This window comes from Lynx rufus, unplaced genomic scaffold (assembly GCF_022079265.1).
Source record: "Lynx rufus isolate CCGP_SWC_20201006 ecotype Redwood Valley unplaced genomic scaffold, mLynRuf1.p SCAF_5, whole genome shotgun sequence".
NCBI lineage: Eukaryota > Metazoa > Chordata > Mammalia > Carnivora > Felidae > Lynx > Lynx rufus.
Window position 1 is genome coordinate 153,737,187 of NW_025814867.1, and position 20,745 is coordinate 153,757,931.

The window sequence follows — 20,745 nt, forward strand, 5'->3', positions numbered from 1 at the left end:
GAAGCAAGGCCGTGTGAATGTGCACATAAATGCCCACATAAGAAATGAAGAAGTTGGTCAATGAGCACATTCAGAGGGTCTCCCTAGCGGGCTGAAATAACATTGATTTGAAGTCGAACAGCAGAACGGCAGAAAGGAGATCTGTCTATATTCCCTGGGCTGCACCCAATGGCAAAGTAGGAAGCGTGTCCCTTTGCCCACCAAGGAATTGAAAACACAATCCCTCTTGTCCTTCTGGAGAGGGTGGTATTTCCCTGAAGAATGAGTATGTTCTGCTTGCTCAGGGAGGTGGTCTTCCTTGTCTGGGAATAGTCGGTGGGTTGCAGGGAGTGAGGGGGCACAAAGATCGAAGCAGAGATGGGAAGGGGAGAGCAAGTACCAACAGCAGGATGGCACCTGCTCCAAGGTGAGCAGCCGCCCATGGCACCGGTGCTCAGTGACTGAGTGCTAAGTTCTGGTGTCTCCTTCTGGAGAAGAACCCAGAAGTGGACAGAGGTAGGGTCCTGAGGCACTGGTCCAGGTCCAGGCCGGAAAGCTATTCCCAAGCCCAAGCTATTCCCAAGAAAGAATCTTCCAGGCTGTACAGGATGTGCATGTGACATTTTGTCCATGTGCTTGCATCAGAGATGGTCTGTCTATCCTCAGCCTACTGGAACACTTCTGATCTCTTCCCTAAATTGCAGGGACTGGAAGCTGAGAAAAACCATTTCCTGCTGAATTGTCACCAGGTTCTGGTTTGTATTTCACCAGTGAGAGGCACTTGGATACAGTTTGGAAGGTGCAGGGATGGAAAAGCCATCATTCTCCTTGAGAAGCAACAAGTCAGTGCACAGGCAGATGCCAAGGTGACTTCCAGGAGGACAAATCACTGCCCTGGTGTGGAGGCAGCTGCAACCACAGACGGAAGTGGCTTCTCGAAGTTGTCACATTTGTCAGGTTCCAGAAAGGAAGCTGAGTTTCTCCTACCCTTGCCAAAATTTTGCATGCCTCTACTTCCCGGTATTAAATCCTTTCTTTTTAAAAAAATGTTTGTTTGTTTGTTCATTGACAGAGACAGAGAGGGAGCATAAGTTGTTTCTTTACTTATTTTGAGAGACAGAGAGGAGAAGAGAGAGAGAGAATCCCAAGCAGACTCCACACTCAGCACAGACCCTGACGCGAACCATGAGATCATGACCTGAGCAGAAATCAAGATTGGACGCTCAACCGACTGAGCCACCCAAGCACCCCATAAATCCTTTCTTGATAAAACACCACACCCTAACTGGGTCAGCATCAAGGCCATCAATTATGCTCACTTGGAATTCAGTTTCCTTCCCTTAATTCCTTTATGTCTATAATGAAGGCCCATATCCAGAGAAAACCACCTCCCTTAGGTGGGCGAGCTCATGCCTGCCCCCGGGTGACTACAATTCGGAAGTTGACTAGCTCAGCATGCCAACTGCATGACTTTATCCCTAGCTGGCAAGGATTTTTTTTTTTTTTTAATCACAAAGACAGAACACTATGCCCTCGAGTCACTTAGCAGAAGATGTAACCATGAACTGACCCAAGTCTGCATTTGCTGACAGGACACATGATCTCTCCTTCAGGGTGTTGAAACGGCTCGAGGTCGCCATCGCTGAGTGTTGGGATCATGCAGCCGTATCTGCAGTAAAAGGCCTTCAGTGACCTTTTCCCTGCAGCAAGAGACCCCTGCATATTTGCCCTGGGTGTGGCTGCCTCTATCTAGAAGAGCAGTGAGGAAGACAATGAGGAAGAGGGCAGATGGAGGGGTAGAGACAAAGAAAGAAACGGAGCACAAGAAGGGCCCGGGGCCTGTCGTCCTGGTGACTCTACCAAGGCTGGTCGGAATTTCAGCTTCCTTGGGAGGGGGAAGGACCTCGGAGGAGCTCCCAGGGCCACTATACTCCACCCATTTAGCAGAGGAAGGCAGATTTTCATCCACAGTGAGTTTTATTCTACCATCAAAGGAAGAAAATAAAACACTAAGTTGAGTATCTATCCTCTCTGTTCGGCTCACAGTCCTTCCCCAAGAACTCACTATGCTTAGTGTCCCCATGTGGGGACCACACAAGTGTCGTAAACGGGGAGCCACATTCAGCCTTGAAGTTGGGTTTGTGTTCACCACTCACAGCACAGGGAGGCATTGTCTTCTCCTTTTTTAGATTCTTTGAACCCTTTCCCTGCATTAATCTGCATTTCCCAGATTCTCATCACCCATTTATGTGCTAGTGGGGACAAGGACATTGGATAACAACTGGGCCCCAATAGCTTGGATGAGCCTGATGCATGAGCTTGAAGCAGGTGTTGCTAGAAGGAGCTGGGAGGATCGCTGCAGGTCCAGCAAACCAATGGCATGGAAGAGGGTGAACCCATGGGGTCAGAGGCTCAGGGCGCTCTGACCACACAGAGGGCAGGGAAGTGGTGAGCCCAGAAGGACTGGAGGGACTTGAGGCTTGCCCCATGCTGTGTGTTCTTCGTGTCATCCCTAGACACAGGCCCCGGGATGTCTACCTCGACCTTGGGAGAGAAGGGGTGAGCAGGATCAAGGTGAAGCACTCTAGGGTCAGCCCCTGAAGTAGGAGGAGGCTCCAAAGGGGTCGCCTGAGCTGTTGGACCAGGTACTGAGTGCAGCATTTGTTTCTTAATTTGGAATTGAACTCAGTGCATGAAAACATCCAGAGAATGGCCCCTATATATGACGAGCGAGGAGGGTTTGGGCAGGGGGGTAGACACCCAGAAGAAGAGGAAACTTCTGGGACCTTGGTGGTAAGGGACAGCTAGGCTCTCTGGTAGACTGCACCTGTGGTTACAGAAATGACAACATGGAATAGCTTTCTGGGGACAGGGGGAGATACCAGAGCACGGGCGAAACTGCCATGCGCCAAGTGGTATGGATGATCTGAGCGTCCAAGGAAAACTGGGGCCAGAGAAGCTTTACTCCTGTGTGAACATGCCTTTCTTTGCTGAGGGAGGAAGGACACAGGCAAAGGCAGGGAGAAAGGCAATCTGAGAGAAGCAGGCAGGGCAAGGAAGCCCCATGCCAACTGCAGTCCTCTGTGTGCTCCGGAGAGTGGAAGAAAATAGGAACTCTGCCAAATTAAGGACAACCTCTCCCTCGCTGGGTGGCCCTGGAGAGCCAACAAACCCTGGCTATAGATGGGCCCCGTTTCCACCCAGAAAACCGAAGACAATCAAAGACACTTGCAGACAGAAGTTTACAAATACTCACTGCCAGAGGCACACAGAAAGAAAGCAACTGAATTATAAAGGACACACACACGAAATCTGAATAAATGCAGAGAATGTCCATGCCATTGGCTGCGAAGGCTCAATATTTTAATGAAGTCCCTGTTCTCCATATTAACCTTTAGATTTATTACAATCTTCCAAAGTTTTCAGAATAATTTTTTTTTAGAACTTGACAAAATTATCCTAACATTCATCTAGGAGAAATAAGCAAACAAATATCCATGTGAGAAATACAGGACACTTTTGGAAAACGAATGGGGAGGGTGTCGTACTAGGTATTAAAATGTGTCTGGAAGAGCTAAGCCTCTAACACACGTGGTCCTGATACCAGAATGGACAGATGGGAGTAAAAGAGAGCATCGGACTTTGGTGGACACCTTTTTTTCTCGTAGACTATAAAGCAGTTCATGTCAGTGGGGGAAAGGCTGGGCTATCCAATAAATGGTTTTCGGACAACTGGCTTCCCATGTGAGCTGCTGCTGATGACAGCTAATGTTATTGACTAATTGCGATGTGCCAGGCACCAGAATGAATGCTTTCTATGAATCATCTTACTAAACCACCACGTTAATCCTCTTATCTTACCTCTTTCTCTCTCTCTCTCTCTCTCTCTCTCTCTCTCTCTCTCACACGCGCGCGCGCACGAGGAAACTGTGGTTCACACAGGTTAAGTAATTTTCCTGTGGTAACACAGCCAGTGTTGTGTCTTGGGTCCGAGCTCCGCCGACTCTCTTAACTGACGATTTCTTAACTCCTCCTCCTAGATTCCCACTTTACTTGTTTTTCTTACAGAAAGTCCAAATTTTACATAGCTTAGTATATAAACAAATAGGGTGTAAGATTTAAAGATGGCAGCATAAAACTAATATTTCCTCCTTTTTTGGAAACCATACAAGAACAATCAGGACACAGAGGGAAAGAAAATGTGAGCTACAAGGGAGGTACATGGACAACCAAAAGTGTACACGAGCAGAGGTACATGCAGAAAGAAAAGGACAGACGGCTGCGGCTGTGAATGTGGGCAAGCATCAGCAAAGGACGCGTTGTTAAGGTGGGGGCACAGCGAGGGGCAAAACCAGCACCAGTGTGCCCAGGCTGGGTTGGGCAGAGGCTTCCCTGCACCTGCTGTGGCTCTTAGAATCAGACAGGCAGCATTAAGTGCAGAACCAGATAGCTGCACACAGCGTTCTCTTTCTGGGATCTGAATTTTCCTCAAATGGGAGTTCTCAAAAGGAAGCAAAGACACTGTAAGAACACTGGAAGACAGACACAGGAAAAGAAAGCGGGTCATGGGATCACACCAGAAGAATGCTGCCGTGAGTTAGATGAACGCTGTGAACCAGTCACTTGCCTAGGAAGCGAGAGCCCCAGAAAGAGTGAAATATGAACTGGCAGAAGTGGTGAAAGAAGAAGAAAAAGTAAAATCACAAATGGGAAGGAAAAATTGGAGACAGTGCAAAGAAGAACAAATTTGCTTGAGTAAAAGATACAGAAAATATACATTAAGGTAAAAATTTGGAGACCCTGCAGAAGCAAATGGAAAAGGGAAGAGAACAAATATTTACAGATGTAACGTAAGAGATTTTTTTCTTAAATAAAAGATGCTAAGAATCTAAATATTAAATAGCACACCACATCTGTGGGAAAACTGACCCCAAATGAATGACATCAAGGCACAGACTGTACATTCACCAGACCCAAATTCAGCTCTTCGGTACATGCAGGAAGATGATTAAGTCCCTTCTACCGGGAAGTCAGGCAGCCTCGGTTTCCTCCTGGACTAGATAATGTGAGCCATCCATCTCCTACAGGCCAAACTGGATTTATGCGTGAAAAGACACAGACATACCATTCTGAGTAAAGCAGAGCTTGGAATACTGCTCGCTGGAAAAACTATGGCTAAGGATAGGGATAGCACAGGGTCCAGGTCACAGAATGGATGTAAATCTCAAGTTGGGTATATGGCGGCCAACAGGTGGAAGGTAAAAGCTATGACAGCAGAGAAAGCACTCATTTAAAAAAAAGTATACCTGGGAAATTCCTCATTGCTTATCTTGGGAATTGAGGAGTATGTCTACAGAGAGGCTCACACTCCCATACTGACCATGACCCAATCTGTCCCCCCAGCATGGCTCCATCTATTCTCAGAGGCTTTGTCCCTTCACCCACACCCACACCAGCCCATCAGGCTGTAGATTCTGAACTGCTGATCCTCCTGCACTGTGGTCACCCTGATCCAAGCCACGTCACAGCTCAGGCCTCCTAATGGGCTCCTACCGTGAGTCCTGCCTTCCCATGGTCTACGTTCAACACAGCAGGGCCGATGGGCAGACCCACCACCCCTCCTGGATTGCTCCAATAGCCTTCTAGTTCTGGGCTCAGCATGGCAGTGTAAGAAAAGGGACAGCGTCACTGTCACTACTGTGACCCCCTACTCATCCCCACCATGGCACCATCACACCCTTGTAATGATTGATGAGAGATCTGACCTCCTGGGACCTCTGAGGTCTCCTTTCGCTCTGCCCCAGCTTCAGTGTCTTCCTTAGTGTTTCTGGAACATTCCAGGCACAAACAAATTTCTGCCCCTGGCTTTGATACTAGTTGGCACTAAGGCCTTCAGTGCTTCCCCTGCAGACACACACAAACCTCATCTCCCATTTCTTTAAGGCTTTACTCACATTACCTTTTCCATGACAACCTTACTTGAAATGCAAACTACTCCCCACTCCCCTGTGCCCCCCTCCAGGCATGCTCTGACCCTTGCCCTTAAACATTTCCATGACCACGCTTCCCTGGGGGGTCAGAAGTGGCCCTGTCCATGGGCAGCCAGAGAGCAAAGGATACCCAGGCCGGCCACGGGCCAGTGCACTAGCTGTATCTTACCTTAGCAGCCCTTCTTTGGGCCTTAGTGGCTAACAAGGGAATGGTCCCTAGGACAGTGACTGAAACCCATTCCCTCCACTATAAATGACATACGTGTGCTTTGTTGTGGATTTCTGGGAACACAGGTGAGGCCCACTATGGTATTAAGCCCTGATTAAAAAAAAATCTCTTTAGACCAGAGACCTCGTTTGTTCATGTAAAGGGAAGAAAAAAAAAAAAAAAACAACAGGAGACAGAATTGAATGTTTTAGACTTCATGCATCTGGACCCAAGGTCAAGACTCTAATAACGTTATTTTCCCACAAAGATTGTTTCATTCCTGCAATCGTCGCCCTTAAGCCACTGCGATTTACGCTGGAATTCTACAGCCTCAGGATTAGACTGTTGCAGCTCTCAGAGAAACAGCCCAAGTCTGTTGTGTCTACAACTTTTTTTTCCCCCCTTGGTCACACATAACGAAGGTGCCCTTAAGCTCTCAGTGAATATTTGGTTACCAGAAACGCGTTCCATCAGCAAGGCTAAATTTTTCTTAAGAAACATCTGTGTCACTTGTATAATTAAAATAATATTACACAATCTCCCTCTATTCCATTGGAAGATATTTAAAAATAAGCGTTAACACACGATATTATTTTTGTTGCAGGAAACCAGGCAACATTGTAAACTGCGGAAGGATGTGCACATGAATAAAATTCTGGCGAGTGGACAAGGCATATTGAAAGCTATAGAAATCGCTTACTCTTTGAGCCAGCGACTCTACTTCCAGAAATCTACCCCTGGAAAAAAAATGAACACGTACAAATATTAATGAGACAGAGTCACTGTGATGTTTTTGTAACAGTGAAAACCCAGGGAAAAGCAAACACTATCCAACAATTGTGTTGGACACACCTAGTTGCCAAGTCTCCATATTCCCCTCTTAGTAAATAGCCCAAGCTGTGGGCATGGTGGCTCAGCACGTAGCTACAATGCAGCTTGCAGACCCCCTATAGCTGGGGAGACCTGGGTGGTGGGTTGTTAGCGGAATTGATTTAAGGACATTTCAGAGAGGTCCTTGGGGGGAAGTGACTCAGGTTGGGTGGCAGCTCTGCTCTCCCTCTTCTGGGGAAAGGGGAAGTGGCCACGGAGCTCAGAGGCGCTAACTGCTTGTCGAGAGGGGCAGATCAAAGGCGTAAGCAATTTGGGTCCCTGACGACCTAGAGGAAAAAACAAACTGGTCCTAAACTGTCTGTCTAGACTCCTCATACGAGAAAGAGTAAACCCTTGTGGCTTTAAGTCACTGAGCCCAATCCTAACAAAGGTAAGAGATAGTTAGATGGACTTATGGATGTATTAATATAAGCTCTACACAGATATTAAAAAGTCATAGTGAATACCCATGTTTATTCACAGGGAAAGACATTCACAGTATATTGGTAACTGAAGAAGGAAGATTATAAGTGAGGGAGAATCATATGATCAATTTAAAGAGCCCACAAAATTACAGGTATACCCACAGATATATGCATTTTCCAGGGGACAGGTCTGAAAGGCTAGCCAAAAACGTTAAGAGCACTTATCCTTTTTTATCTTTGAATGGTGTTATTTGAGGGGAATTTAAAACACATTCATAAAAATTTGTTTGTTGAAGTCTCTCATTGTTTCTTTGATGATTTCATATTGCACATAAAATTTTAAAATAAAAAAGGCTACTATAACTTCATTCACACATCAGTGATGGGAAGGAATAAAATGTCTACCAGATTCATGACAGACAAAGCATTATTTCATCTAAGAATAACACTCTTACAAATAAATAAGATTTGGAGGGAAGTGTGCAAGTAACATGAATAAGAAATTCCCCCAAAGGGAAGCAGTAAACATAGGATAAACATGTTTAGCATCATTAGTAATCCAAATATACAAATTAAAACAGAAAGCCATTTCACCCATCGTATTGTAAAGATTAAGAATAAAAAGATCCTTTCTATCTGGTGAGGACACAGGGATACACACAGCCTCACGTTGCTGGTGGGTGTGCAAATTGCCACAATATTTTCCCAAGCACCCTGGGCCATACAGACCCAAAGCCTTAAATGCCACTTTACTTCTAAGGAAACAATCACACACATGTACACTGGATGGCATGCACATACAGGGATGTTCGTCTGCAGAGTGTATAGGAGAAACTGAAAACAATCTCAAGGAGAGACAGGGAGCCTTGCACAATGGCAAACATTAGAAATAATTTTGAAGAAGGTAAGTGTTGTGGAAAATGTTCATAATATCATATATGAACATGTATGCAAACTAAGTTAAATGCACACTGTTTGTTTCCATGTGATGCAACATGAGGCTTCAAATATGGCCTAAAATAAAAAGTCATGTGGGCAGTTACTCTGAACAACAGGATTTGCTTTTTGAATAAAGTGCTTTGGTATGGACAATGTATGCGGCAGGCTATAGGAGAGTAGGCTCGGGGAATTCTTAAAAATGTAATTGATTCCTTCCTGCAATGAAATGGTTTCTAGCATTCTCTTCCCTCCCTCTTCTCTTTCTCCCTGGAAGGAAATATACCAGGAAGGAGGTGGTAAGTGACCCATTTTGTCTTTCTTCTATTGTTGTTATTTCCATAATAAGAAATACAGCATGTTATCTTAAAAAGCAGTATGTGGAATACAAACCATAATAAAGCAAACAAATAGGTAACAGACTCAGAACAATTAAACACATATAGTAGGTCTTAGACTGTTAGGAAAAGAGACCATGATTTATTTGTTTGTTTATCCCACCAGTGTGTATTTGGCCTTCAACTGCTTGACACATTAATGAGTGAAGGTGAGTGAATGAAAAAAGAGAGAGAATTCCAATATGTTCATAAGCACAGTTAAGAATGCTTTCCTGGAGAAGACAATAAGATGGACACAAATGATCTTCATGGTGTCTAGAATGTTCCCCATCAGTCTGCACATTACAAGTTTCTATTCCTGCAACATTGACGGTGTTACCTTAAAACTGGGGAGGCTGTTTTGCCTTTGCACAGAGAAAGCATGATTAGGAGTGAAAACAAAGAACACTGGATGCTGAAAATAGGGCATGGATGTGTTTTTATTTTTAACCTTCTAAAGCCACTTAACCACAAATGTATAAACAGCAGGGAAATACTTTCCAAACAATGAGCAATACTGACAATTCATCCTTGTGTCTGCACATGTCGGGGTATGCAGTTCTCTCCAAGTGGATTATGGTTACACAACTCCTGTAGGCAATGCAGAGCTATCCTTGGTGCTGAAATAGCTCCCATGGAATAACCTGCCCCATTTGTGATCTTTCCCAGGGAATGCTATGCAAGACCAGATACTTTCCTGGTGCAAATAAAAACATTTCAGTGGAGTAGGGTTATTTTTGAGAGGAAAGACTTGGTGGAGGTGGGAACATATTTACTTGCCAGAAACACATCTGGAAGGACTCGAAATGCTCATCTAATTCTTTAGATTCTAACATATGTTTGTCAGGTAACAAGCAAATCAAGTAACTTCATACCTTTAGAGAATTTCCACACTATGGTGGGTACAGGATAGCCCTCAGCTGAGCAATTGAGGATGACAGCCTTGCCATATATCCCGTCCTGGTCCCGTGGCTGAACCACAAATTTCGGAGGAACTGAAAAGAGAGAAATGTCACCCTTAATTTGGACAAGAACACAACTTTCAAAGCTATGATTTTAATAATGCCAATAATTTTAATGGACATTAAAATAAAAACAACAAGTTACCTATATGGAAGACTGAAAAATAGTATATGTGATCTGGAATAAATCAGGAAAGTGACCTCAGTGTAGGAAAATTTTCTTATTTAGATCAGTGAGATTCTGCAGACTGAAGTTAATTTGCTCTGGGAAAAACTGGCCTCTTAGGTGTGGCCTCTTATGTGTGGGAGTTGAATAAACCAAGGGAATAGGACATTGGTTTTTACTTGGGTTATGGAAGATCTTGAGCAATCCACTCCATGGCAAATAGAATCAGGACCACAATTTAAGGAACAAAGAGCAATTATCAAGAGGAAGTATTCCTCTTGGGTGTGCATTGCTCAAAGCATTTGGTATCTATTCTTATTCTAGTAGGAGATGAAGGGAAAATTAATAGGCATCCCCTAAAGGCAATAAAGAACACAGCATGGTATTGAACTTTTCCCCAAAATCTGATGAAGACACACAGACCATTATTCCTGATGTCAGTAAGCACTCTTCTGGGCCAAGAGAGGATGATGGAAGCTAAGTGAAGTGAGGTACCATGAAGACTTTATCATGTACATATTAAAAAAGCATATTAAATAACTGCATATTTGGTGAGTTTTATGAAGTGCTGGAAAAAATGCATCCCTACCCAAATCATACACATGCACTCTGTCCTGAAACACACCTGCCAAGAGAAAGCAAATGCTTTGAATTAAGTTATTGTCATTGTAAGAGTATTTGAGTCTTCTCTTAAAGAGAAGATACATATACTTCTAGGAAAGGCAGCATCTGAAGGTATTAGAATCTCAGAATCTTTTCCATCAAAATCAATGATTAATTATGGGATGAACTTTCAATGAGGCAGTCCATTATATGAGAGGAGATAGATTGTGTCCACCATATGCCAGGCACTTAGCAAATGTGAGTGTTCTTCATCTCCTTTCCTTAATTCCTGGTAAAGCTAGTCTTGTCTGCCTTGCAATTTCCAAAATTCTTATTTTGAGACAGAAATATGGGCCTATATGCTACAGATCAATAGTAATTCCAGCCACAACATGAAATGGACTGGGAGAAAAATAAGAGTCCATGTTTGCTAGAAGCTTCAAAACACGTTGGAATGATATGAATCACAGCGAAGATCATTTTGTCCATAAAACAGTCGAGGAGGAGGGAATGATATCAAGACACAAGAAACAGCTGGAGATTGTAATCACTGCTGTGTTTCTGAAAGAGACAACAGTGATGTCTAGGAGTACAGGACCAAGGACTAAATACCAGGGTTTGAGCTCCAACTTTGCTTCTTCCAGTTGGATGATTTGGTGCAAGTTATCAAATGTCTCTTGGCTTCAATTTCCTTATCTTTAAATTGGGTATAATTACAGTACTCATTTTATAGGATTGGTGTGGAGATCAAAGGAATTAAGATTACAAGTGTTCTCAGAACAGTGTCTGGAAGATATTAAGTGCTCTGGGAGTGCTTGTTAGTTTAATAAATGCAGGTATGTCCAGCTTTAACATATCCTTAACAAATACAATTCCCAACTTGCAAATTAAATCATGTATGCAGCCAATGGGTCTCCTCAATATTGCCTAACTAGCAAGCAATTTTACTTCATTTAGATGGTATTCTGAGACAAATATATTCAATAAAATGTAAATATATTTAAAATAAGGTGATAAGGGATGGCTGTCTCAAGCTGAGAAAACTATTTCTAGGAAAAATGCTGGAGATTATATAGAGCAAAGTTTTCTAGTAAAAGTAATAAATCTTGAGGATAGATTATAAAGTTTAAGGCACAATGCCAAAATCACTCTGGCCAGGTGGAAAGTAAATATGCAGTCATCTATAGTCTATGCTCTATTTGGCTCAAATTCTGCTAAGAGAAGGAAACCTTTTGTCAAATGGACAGGATAACTACTCTCTTGCATTTTCTCTGGAAGCCTGTCTAATTATAATTGATCCATGACCCCTCCCCTCAATTTGGTTCTAATCCAAAGGGACACTACTTAAAAACTGATCAAAGAGGTTTACATGAGAAATAGCCATTGACATATTGTAAGTGTAAGGTAATTATAGATGGAAATGGCCTATAAAACTGAGAATTATCTTTTATAACTTCCTCTTTCATCTCCTTATATCTGGCACTGATGGTTCTTCCTCGAAAATGTATCACATAGCCTCAAAATCTCTCCATATTTATTGCATATCCTAGTCACCATGGGTAAACAAGGTGTGTGGTAAATTGCCACATATCATACCCTCCATCCATCTGGTTTCAGCACACCAGGGGCTGGACAGTTCCATGCACTTGCCAAGGTACCACACCAGGAGCATGAGTCTCTGCTCTCCCAGGGCCTTCTCTGGTGTCACAAATGCTTACTCTCCCTGATGCAACCCAGAAATGTGGGTGACAAACATATACCAATGAGGGACAGGAGTTGGGGGAGGGAAATGCCTCTCCTCTCCATCCTCCAATCCCATGGGATGAGTCTGAGGCATGTTCTTTCTATGCCTGTGATCAAACATTATAGGGCATCAGAATCACCTGAAGAGCTGACTAAAACACAAGTTGCTGAGCCGTATCTTCCAAAGTTTTGACTTAGTAGATCTGAGAAGGGATCTAAGATACTGCCTTTCTAATAAGCTACCAGGGATGCTGAGTCTGCTGGTCCAGAGACAACACTTTAAGAACCACTGTTATCTGTGATTCCTCAGAGAATTCCCAGTATAAAGGATCCCCCACTGCCCAAAGTGGCAACAAGCTCATTGAAACGAACTTTATTGATTTTTTCCCTTTCTTTCTGATCTTACTCCTGCCATCCAGCCCTCACTCTGGAATCCAGGAATCACATATCATTAGTGACTTGCAGCCAATCACGTACCTCACACTCTGCTTTTGGAGGAACTTTCCCGGAGACAAAGGCCAATACTGGTTCTTATCTGGTTTTTGAAGTAGCCTCGTCACTGGGGTCTGTCTACCTGGCACCTACTGCCCCTCTTGAGTCTGTTCTCCACACAGTAGCTTGAAGAATCCAAGACACTAACTGGACGATGTGACTGCTGCTTAAAATCGTCAGTGCATTCCAATTGTCCTTTGATATAATCCAGAATCACACAATATCGTGAAGGTTCTTTATGACTTGCGTCCCTGGTTTCCAGCTTCATCTCTTGACATTCCCCTTTTGCAGGCTTTTCTCCAGCTGTTCTAAAACTCTGTCTGTTCTCCAGTCCCCATGATTGTTCTTGCTGCTTGGACTTCACACATGCTTCTGCATTTCTTTGTTTAACAAACTCTCCCTTATTATTTGCATCTCAGTTCAGAGCCCACTTAGTCTGAGACACCTTTTCTAGTGCTATGAATGAGATTAAATGCCCCCACAGAACCCTCTGTTGCCCTACCATAGCCTTTATCAAAATTGTTTGGTGTTGCTGGTTTAATTGCCTGCCTCCCCCATCAGGCTCTTCACCATATAAGAATAAGAACCATTCCTTTCCCACTGACCATTGTATCCCCAGCACAGAGCACAGCAATGGAACATAGAAAGCACTCTGAAAATATCGGCTGAAAGGAAAAACAAATGGATATTACTCCCGCTTTACGGAACAGGGAAATAGGCTTTCTCCAAAGTGTCATGGCTAAGATCATAACACAGATCATAGTGACCCCAACGCCCAAAGCCCTTGAGAGTAGGACGGACCTATTTTCTTCTGAGGGAAGACAGCAGAAAGCACTATGGGAGGATTCTGGCCAAGGAGAAACAGACTAGAGGTGGAACTGTTGCAATCTGAGCTAAAACTTCCTATAGGACCCAAAGACTAAGTACTCTGTATTGTCTAGGTTTTAATTCCCAAAAGTTGCTGGTTTCCTTTCTTAAAATTGTATTTTGCTTTCCTTTAACTTGTGTAACACTTTATTTTGTATGTTGTAGTGAGCGTGTTTGCCAATATGGTTGGTTTTGCCAATAGAAGGATTTTCCAATGGGGAGGAGGGTGATTAAGGAAATGGAAGGGAAGGATTCAACCAAATAATTATGTCACACCCCCAAAAGGCAATGGTAGGTCATTTGTACCATATACCTGTCTGAATCATAACTACACAAATATTACATCTGCCCCTCCAGAAAGAGAAATTTGAGATACATATGTTCCAAAATACCCAAATTGTGTCATGGGACCCATGTAGTCTGATAACATCTGAAATCTCCAAGGGATCCCTTCTTGTCACCTTGTCTAAAATGAGGGCTGTTTAAAATGCAGTGTTCTTTGGCTTGGTCTGTTTGTTAAAGGAGGGAGGATTATTTTTGCTGTTTTTAAGAGAGGAATAGTAATATGTTTGTAATAGGACAGGTACTTTTCAATCTTAGGCGTGATTCAATGTTTTTTTTTATGTTTAAAATTCATGGCCTCCAAGAAGCTATATATTTCCAAAGAATGGATGTAAGCTGCCCTAAGCTGTCACCAGGAACAAGGATTCAGTTTTACTGAAAGCAAAACTAGGAGGTATTTGGTGGCGGTGGTGGGGAAGAGGGGATATGTACATAAATATTGCCACTCTCTACTGGATGGCATTTAGTCAAGATGGTAATTGGTCAAAGTCTAGGTAAGATTTAATTTATGACACCAGACACTAAAATCCAATGGCTTCCTGTCACAACCAGAAAGATGGTCTGGCCCTCGCCCTCATTCCTTTGCCTCTTCCCTTATGTAACACTGAGCACATTGGTCTCTTGCAGCTCTTTGAACACACAAAGCTCACTCCTGACTTGGGGCCTTCATGCTTGGTCTCTTCCCTGGAGCTCACTTCCTGCAGAGAGCCCTGTGACTTGCTCCCTTACCTTAGTCAAGTCTGCTCAAAAATCTCTCGAGAAAGGATTTCCCTGTCCATCCTATCTGACATACCTTTCCTATCCCCATCACTCTCAATGCTCCTACTGAGTTTTAATTTCATGGTACATGCAGATACCTGACATTGTTTGTTTGCATGTTTGTTTGTTTGTTGTCTCTTTCTTCCACTGGAATGTGAGTCTTATGGGCCAGGAACTTGAGATCTCTGTTTTGATCACCGCTGCACTCCAGCACTCAGAATAGAGGCTTCAGAAATATTTGTTGGAAGAATCGATGGATGAAATAAAATTATAGTAGAAATATGTCACAAAAATTAGACCACTAAACACAGCAATAAGATAGTGGCCCTGGATAACTTTTATTTTCCTTGACAAATAAAGGTTAACTAGAGGCCTTTTGAGTAGTGTTTGTTTTCTGTGGGGCAGCTAATCATTAAAAGTCAGAAACAGCAGCTACATCATAGGACATAAAGAAATGTGAGAAAACTGACCTCCTATGGAGCCGCAGATAGAAAATCATCTCATCTGCAGCTTTCCTCTCAGTGATGCAGAGCCAATATTAGGAACCAAAGGGCAGGTGTGTTCAGTCATTAAGTCTAGTACTTTCCCTCCAAATGGCTTCTTTAGTGCCAAGGTCACCCCACTGAGCATGACATTAGGAAGATCATTGGTCCACAGACAGTGTAAGCCATGAGGCACACACGTAAGAGCTAAGGGTTGTTTTGTTTTCTTTTTTCTTTTAACTTCCTGTAGGAAAACAGCTAATTTATTTTAAATTAAGTCTCTATAAATCTTCCCAATTACCTGACAAGTCAAAAACTGTGCTAAGTTCTATAATGATTCTGGGTCATAAGGTTGCGATAGAACGAATAACTAGGAATTGGGCTCGCAAACTCCACTGCTGTCATACCCATTTATTCCATACCTCAGCTGAAATGTCTTAGATGTTACCTTCATCTCCCATGTGCAATTTGTCCCAGCTGCTGTGGTATCCCAAAACTATATTGTACTTTTACCTTTTTGGCCATATTCCCAAGGCCTTCATTCTAATTAATTGCCTAATGCTTGGATTGCCCCATGGCCCTTCTATGCAGTATACCCTCAGTCATGCTCCAAAATCATGTAGCAGGAAGGGGGGCATACAGAGGGACAAGGGTGGAAGAGTGTCATCACTCCCTGAGTGTTTATTATGTCCCAAGCACTATGATAAATACATTATTTTATTTAGCCCTTGGAAATCATTACTAGGTAGTATCCCATTTTATGAATAAAAAATGGAGATAAAGAGAGGTTAAGGAATTTACCCAAGGTCACAAAGCTAAGAGGTGTCCACATCATCACAGGGCTGAAAGGAAGAAAACGGAAAGAAGAGAAGCAGGGAAGAGGTCTGGGGAGGCAGGCTTGCAGGCCAGTGGGTTTTCCTTGGCTTTCGTGTCTGCAAAGCACAGCCCATCAACGGCTACCAGACGGTCTTCCTCCCTCAAGACAATCCATTCAAGGACATTTGTAGTTCCCCAGCCTTTCCTATGTCAAGTACACACTTGTTGAAAATAAGCAGACGGGCCAACTCTGGCTATGGCACAGCCTCTACGTCTTGGCTGGTGCTATCACTCTCCGACCTCAGAACATATGCCTGGAACATATACCTCCGTCCCACCCCCACCCCCGCCCCCCATTCATGGACAGTAATCAGAGTGCTCTGCTGTCAGCCAGGTGCAAAGGTCATACCAATTGTTACCTTGTCACCTAATTAAATTTTCTCAGCAGCTCCAAGAAGTAAGTCTCCCTGTTCCTATTTTATAGGTTAGTAAATTGAGGATCAGAGAGATTCACTCATGTTTTCAAAGTCACATAGAAAATGAAAAAGCAGAAAGGGGGACCTTGATTTTCTAACTGGGAGACAGAGTGCTGCATTTTTATTTTCTAAACCCTATGCACATCAGGGCTGATGGAGCTCACTCCTTCCATGAAGCCTCCCTTGAACGTATCACTGATCTCCCCCTTATTAGAGTTCATTTTGCTCTTGTAATTAATAGTCTGTCACTTGAAGTCCTCCAAACCACCCTCACTGTGACAAGGCAATTTCAAGGTCTCTAAACTCCTCATTCTATTTTTCCCCAAACTACATCTCAGACCAAAAGCTTTAAAGCCTCCAAGAGAAAACCACTTAGCTCCAGTTAAAGATTTAAATAAAGACCCACATAATCATTCTCTAATGCTGTTTGCTCTTTTCATGTTGGTTTCGCTTCCCCAACTATACCTTTGCATATTTTTTTCATGAACCAAACGACAAGCCGTGTTCCAAAGTTAACTGGTAAATCCACGCTTTGCAATATGGAATGCTCCTCCATTCTAAATGGCAATGATGAATAAGATTCCTCATCTGACTACAGTGTCTATTTAGCTCATTCAGAATATGATCCAGCTGAAGTGACGACCAAATTCAACCACTTGACCCTTCAAATTAAAAGCTGCAATCTGAGCAGCTGCCTGATTTCTAGCAATCAAAAACAAGAGGCTGTCACTCACAGCAGGCATTAACCATCCACAGAGAAACCTCCCTGTCCCAACCATTATGTACTGAGGGCAGACGGGAAACGGAGGAGAACTCTGAGATATTATACGCCTTGAGCAGCTCCCCACTCCCAGCATGGCCCTTGGACAGCTACTTCTGGGGAGAACGTCTGTCATCAAGGCTTCTCACATATTTTTCTCAAAGAGTAGACCATCAATTCCTGCAAATTGTCTTCTGAATTAGCCCCACCTTTGCCATCCCCATTACCACCACCTTGGCTCCAACCATCACCCCTTCTCACATAGTCCACAAAGGCCTCCCCTCTGGACTTCTGGGCTCATGGTCTCACTTTATTTCAGTGCATGGAACGTCCTGCCATAAACTGTGTGGTTTTATTGCTTTAGATTCCCTCATCAATTCCCATGGCCTCTAGACCTTAGGGCACAGAATCTACAAACTGTGAGCCAGAGTCAGCTCTAGAGTCTCATCCTTCCTCATTTTGCTCCCCAGACACACCATTCTACCACACCAGGGAAATAAATGCACCTGCTGTCTCAAGCCTTCCATGCCACTGCAGGTGACAGACCTTCTTCCAGGAACACATTGCCTTCCTTTGTCTCTTTTTAACTCGACGCTGTATTTTCTAACCCATCAGGATCCCTCCCTCCCATTGGGTATCTGCCTCATGTGTGTCCTAACCTAAATAAGGTAACTTCCCTGTCTTCCTTCACAGTTTCCCTGTGGCCTGTCACACCACCATGTAAGGCTGTCACCTGTCTCCCACTAGACGGGAGCTCTCACTGGGAAGAAATGAGCGTTCCTCATCCCAGCGACTAGTCCAAGGCCAGCGATTACAAGTATGTGCTAAAGACACCGCTGTTTAATGATGGAATAAGTGAAAGATGAAAGACAGAAAAAATGCAGTCATTTGGGAATGGGTGCAAAAGAATGTACTTGTATCTACCCATTGATGGTTCAAAGAGGTGCAGCTCAGAATATTTATTTTCTTTTGCAGGCAACTGAAACAAGAAAATACTGAACTCACCAGACTGAAAAATTTTAAGAAAAAAAAAAACATAGTAAAGATGGCTACACAGAAGGACTTTAAAACAGAAAATGCTTTATAGGGCTAGTCAAATTTTCACTTTTATCGTGTACCCATTTGGATAATTTATGTCTGAAATCATTGGCCATTTGATCTAAATAGTCAAATAGACTGCCATAAAATTGTCCAAAAGATTTCTTTACTACCCTTTTAATTAATGTCTGTAGGAGCTATAGTGATATTTGCCTTGGCATTAGTTTTCTAGAGCTGGTGGAATAAATCACAACAAACTTAGTGGCTTTAAACAATAAAACTTACATTCTTATTCTTCAGGTGATCAGAATTCTAGAATGTGCATTATGAAGTTGTTGGCTATAATCTATAAATATCAATCAGGTTATATGGGCTGATAGGTAGTTTAAATCTTCTCCGTTCTTACTGATTCTTTTTTCTACTTACTCTCTTAAGTATTAAGAAAGGAGTGCTGAAACTCCCAATTGTCATGAGTTGTTTGTCTGTTACTCCTTTCAGTTCTATTTCATAGTCATGTGCTTGGATTTCTGTTATTAGGTGCATCCAGATTTCAGTTGTATATGTCTTCTTGATGAATTAACCATTTTACTATTATAACATGTCCTTATTTGCTTATAGTAATATTTATTGTCCTGAGACTTATTTTATTTAACATTAATGCATCCAATTAAGCTTTTCGTGATTGGTTTTATATCATTTTACTTTTAATTACTATGTCTTTTATATTTAAAATGTGGTAATATGTACTTGAATCTTGCTTTTTAATTAAGATTGGCAGTCTTTGCTTTTTAATTGGTATGTTTAGTCCATCTATACCTAATGAAAGTATTGATATAGTTGTCTTTGAGTTTTCCATCTATTTTCCATTTCTTCTTTGTATTATGTCTCTCTCTTCCTATCTTTTGTAACTGATCAAGTGTATTTTAATGCTCGTTTTTCTATTCTGTTGCATTCACATCTATACCTATTTGTTTCATTTTTTATAATTCCTCAAGAGGTTGCATTGTATGTATTTAACTAGCAACATCTATGTTCAAATAATTTCATGCCACTTCATGTATAACATAGGATAAATTTTACGAAGTAAAATTCCACTTTCCTTTTTCCTGTTTGTGAAATTATTGTTGTATATTTTACTTTTGCATGTTATAAATTATTGTTGTTTAAACATCTAAATGTTTTTAAAGAAATGAAAATGATAATATGGTATATTTTATCTTTAGCCATAAATTTATCTTATCAAGAGCTCTTCATTCCTCTTGAAGATCAGTTTCCATCTGGAATTGTTTTCTTTTAGCTTAAAGAACATTCCTTAACATTTACTGTAGTAAAATCTGGCTGGTAATTAATTCTCTCAACCTTTACTTGTCTAAAAATGCCTTTATTTGGCATCCATTTTCTAAGAATATATTTTTCTAAAAGAAAAAGAATATATTTTTCTGGTTACAGAATCCTAGATTGATAAATGTTCTTCCTTCACATCTTTCTTTCAGCACTTTAAAGATGCTGTTCCATTCTCTTCTGGCTTGAATTGTTCATGATGAGTAGTCTAAAGTTTTCTTACTTGGTCCTCTTGAATGTAACAAGCTTAATTTCTCTGGTTACTTTTTTTTTTTTTTTTAATGGTTATTTATTTGTGACAGACAGAGGGAGCAAGAGTGCACATGACTGGGGGAGGGGCAGACAGAGGAGGGCAGAGGATCTGAAGTGGGCTCTGTGCTGACAGCAAAAACGCTGATGTGGGGCTCGAACTCCCAAACCATGAGATCATGACCTGAGCCGAAGTTGGATGCTTCACTGACTGAGCCATCCAGGTAACTCTCTCTGGTTACTTTTAATACTTTATTATTGGTTTTTAACAATACAATTATAATGAGCCCTGATACGGTTTCTCTTTGTGCTTATTTTTTGAGGGTTTCATTGACCATTTTGATATGTATATTTACATTTTTCTTCGCATTTGGAAAATTTCCAATCATTGTTATTCAAATATATATTTTTTCCCTGAACCTTTTTCTCTGACTCTAACTACGTATATGTTGGAAGGGCTGACATTTTCCGAAGCTCAGTGAGGCACTGTTTACTGTTCTCCAGCTTGTAATTCTCTGTGAAAATATCTGGTATTTTCCCTTGCCCTCTTTTCAAGTTCAGTAATCCTTTATTCTGCAGTATTTAATATCTTTTTTTAAATATGAAATTTATTGTCAAATTGGTTTCCTTACAACATCCAGTGCTCCTCCCAACAGGTGCCCTCCTCAATACCCATCACCCACCCTCCCCGCCCTCCCACCCCCATCAACCCTCAGTTTGTTCTCAGGTTTTAAGAGTCTCTTATGTTTTGGCTCCCTCCCTCTCTAACCTTTTTTTTTCCCTTCCCCTCCCCCATGGTCTTCTGGTAAGTTTCTCAGGATCCACCTAAGAGTGAAAACCTATGGTATCTGTCTTTCTCTGTAT

At 42.2% G+C, this 20,745-nt stretch overlaps 1 protein-coding gene across 1 annotated transcript in view; it reads right to left on the reverse strand.

Annotated features, from left to right (window-relative positions):
- DSCAM (DS cell adhesion molecule) overlaps nucleotides 1-20,745 on the reverse strand; it is a 628,479-nt gene that overhangs the window by 238,904 nt on the left and 368,830 nt on the right. The window contains exon 10 of the mRNA XM_047100488.1: nucleotides 9,661-9,780. Within this exon, the coding sequence (XP_046956444.1) occupies nucleotides 9,661-9,780 (120 nt within the window). The remainder of the gene's footprint in view (nucleotides 1-9,660; nucleotides 9,781-20,745) is intronic.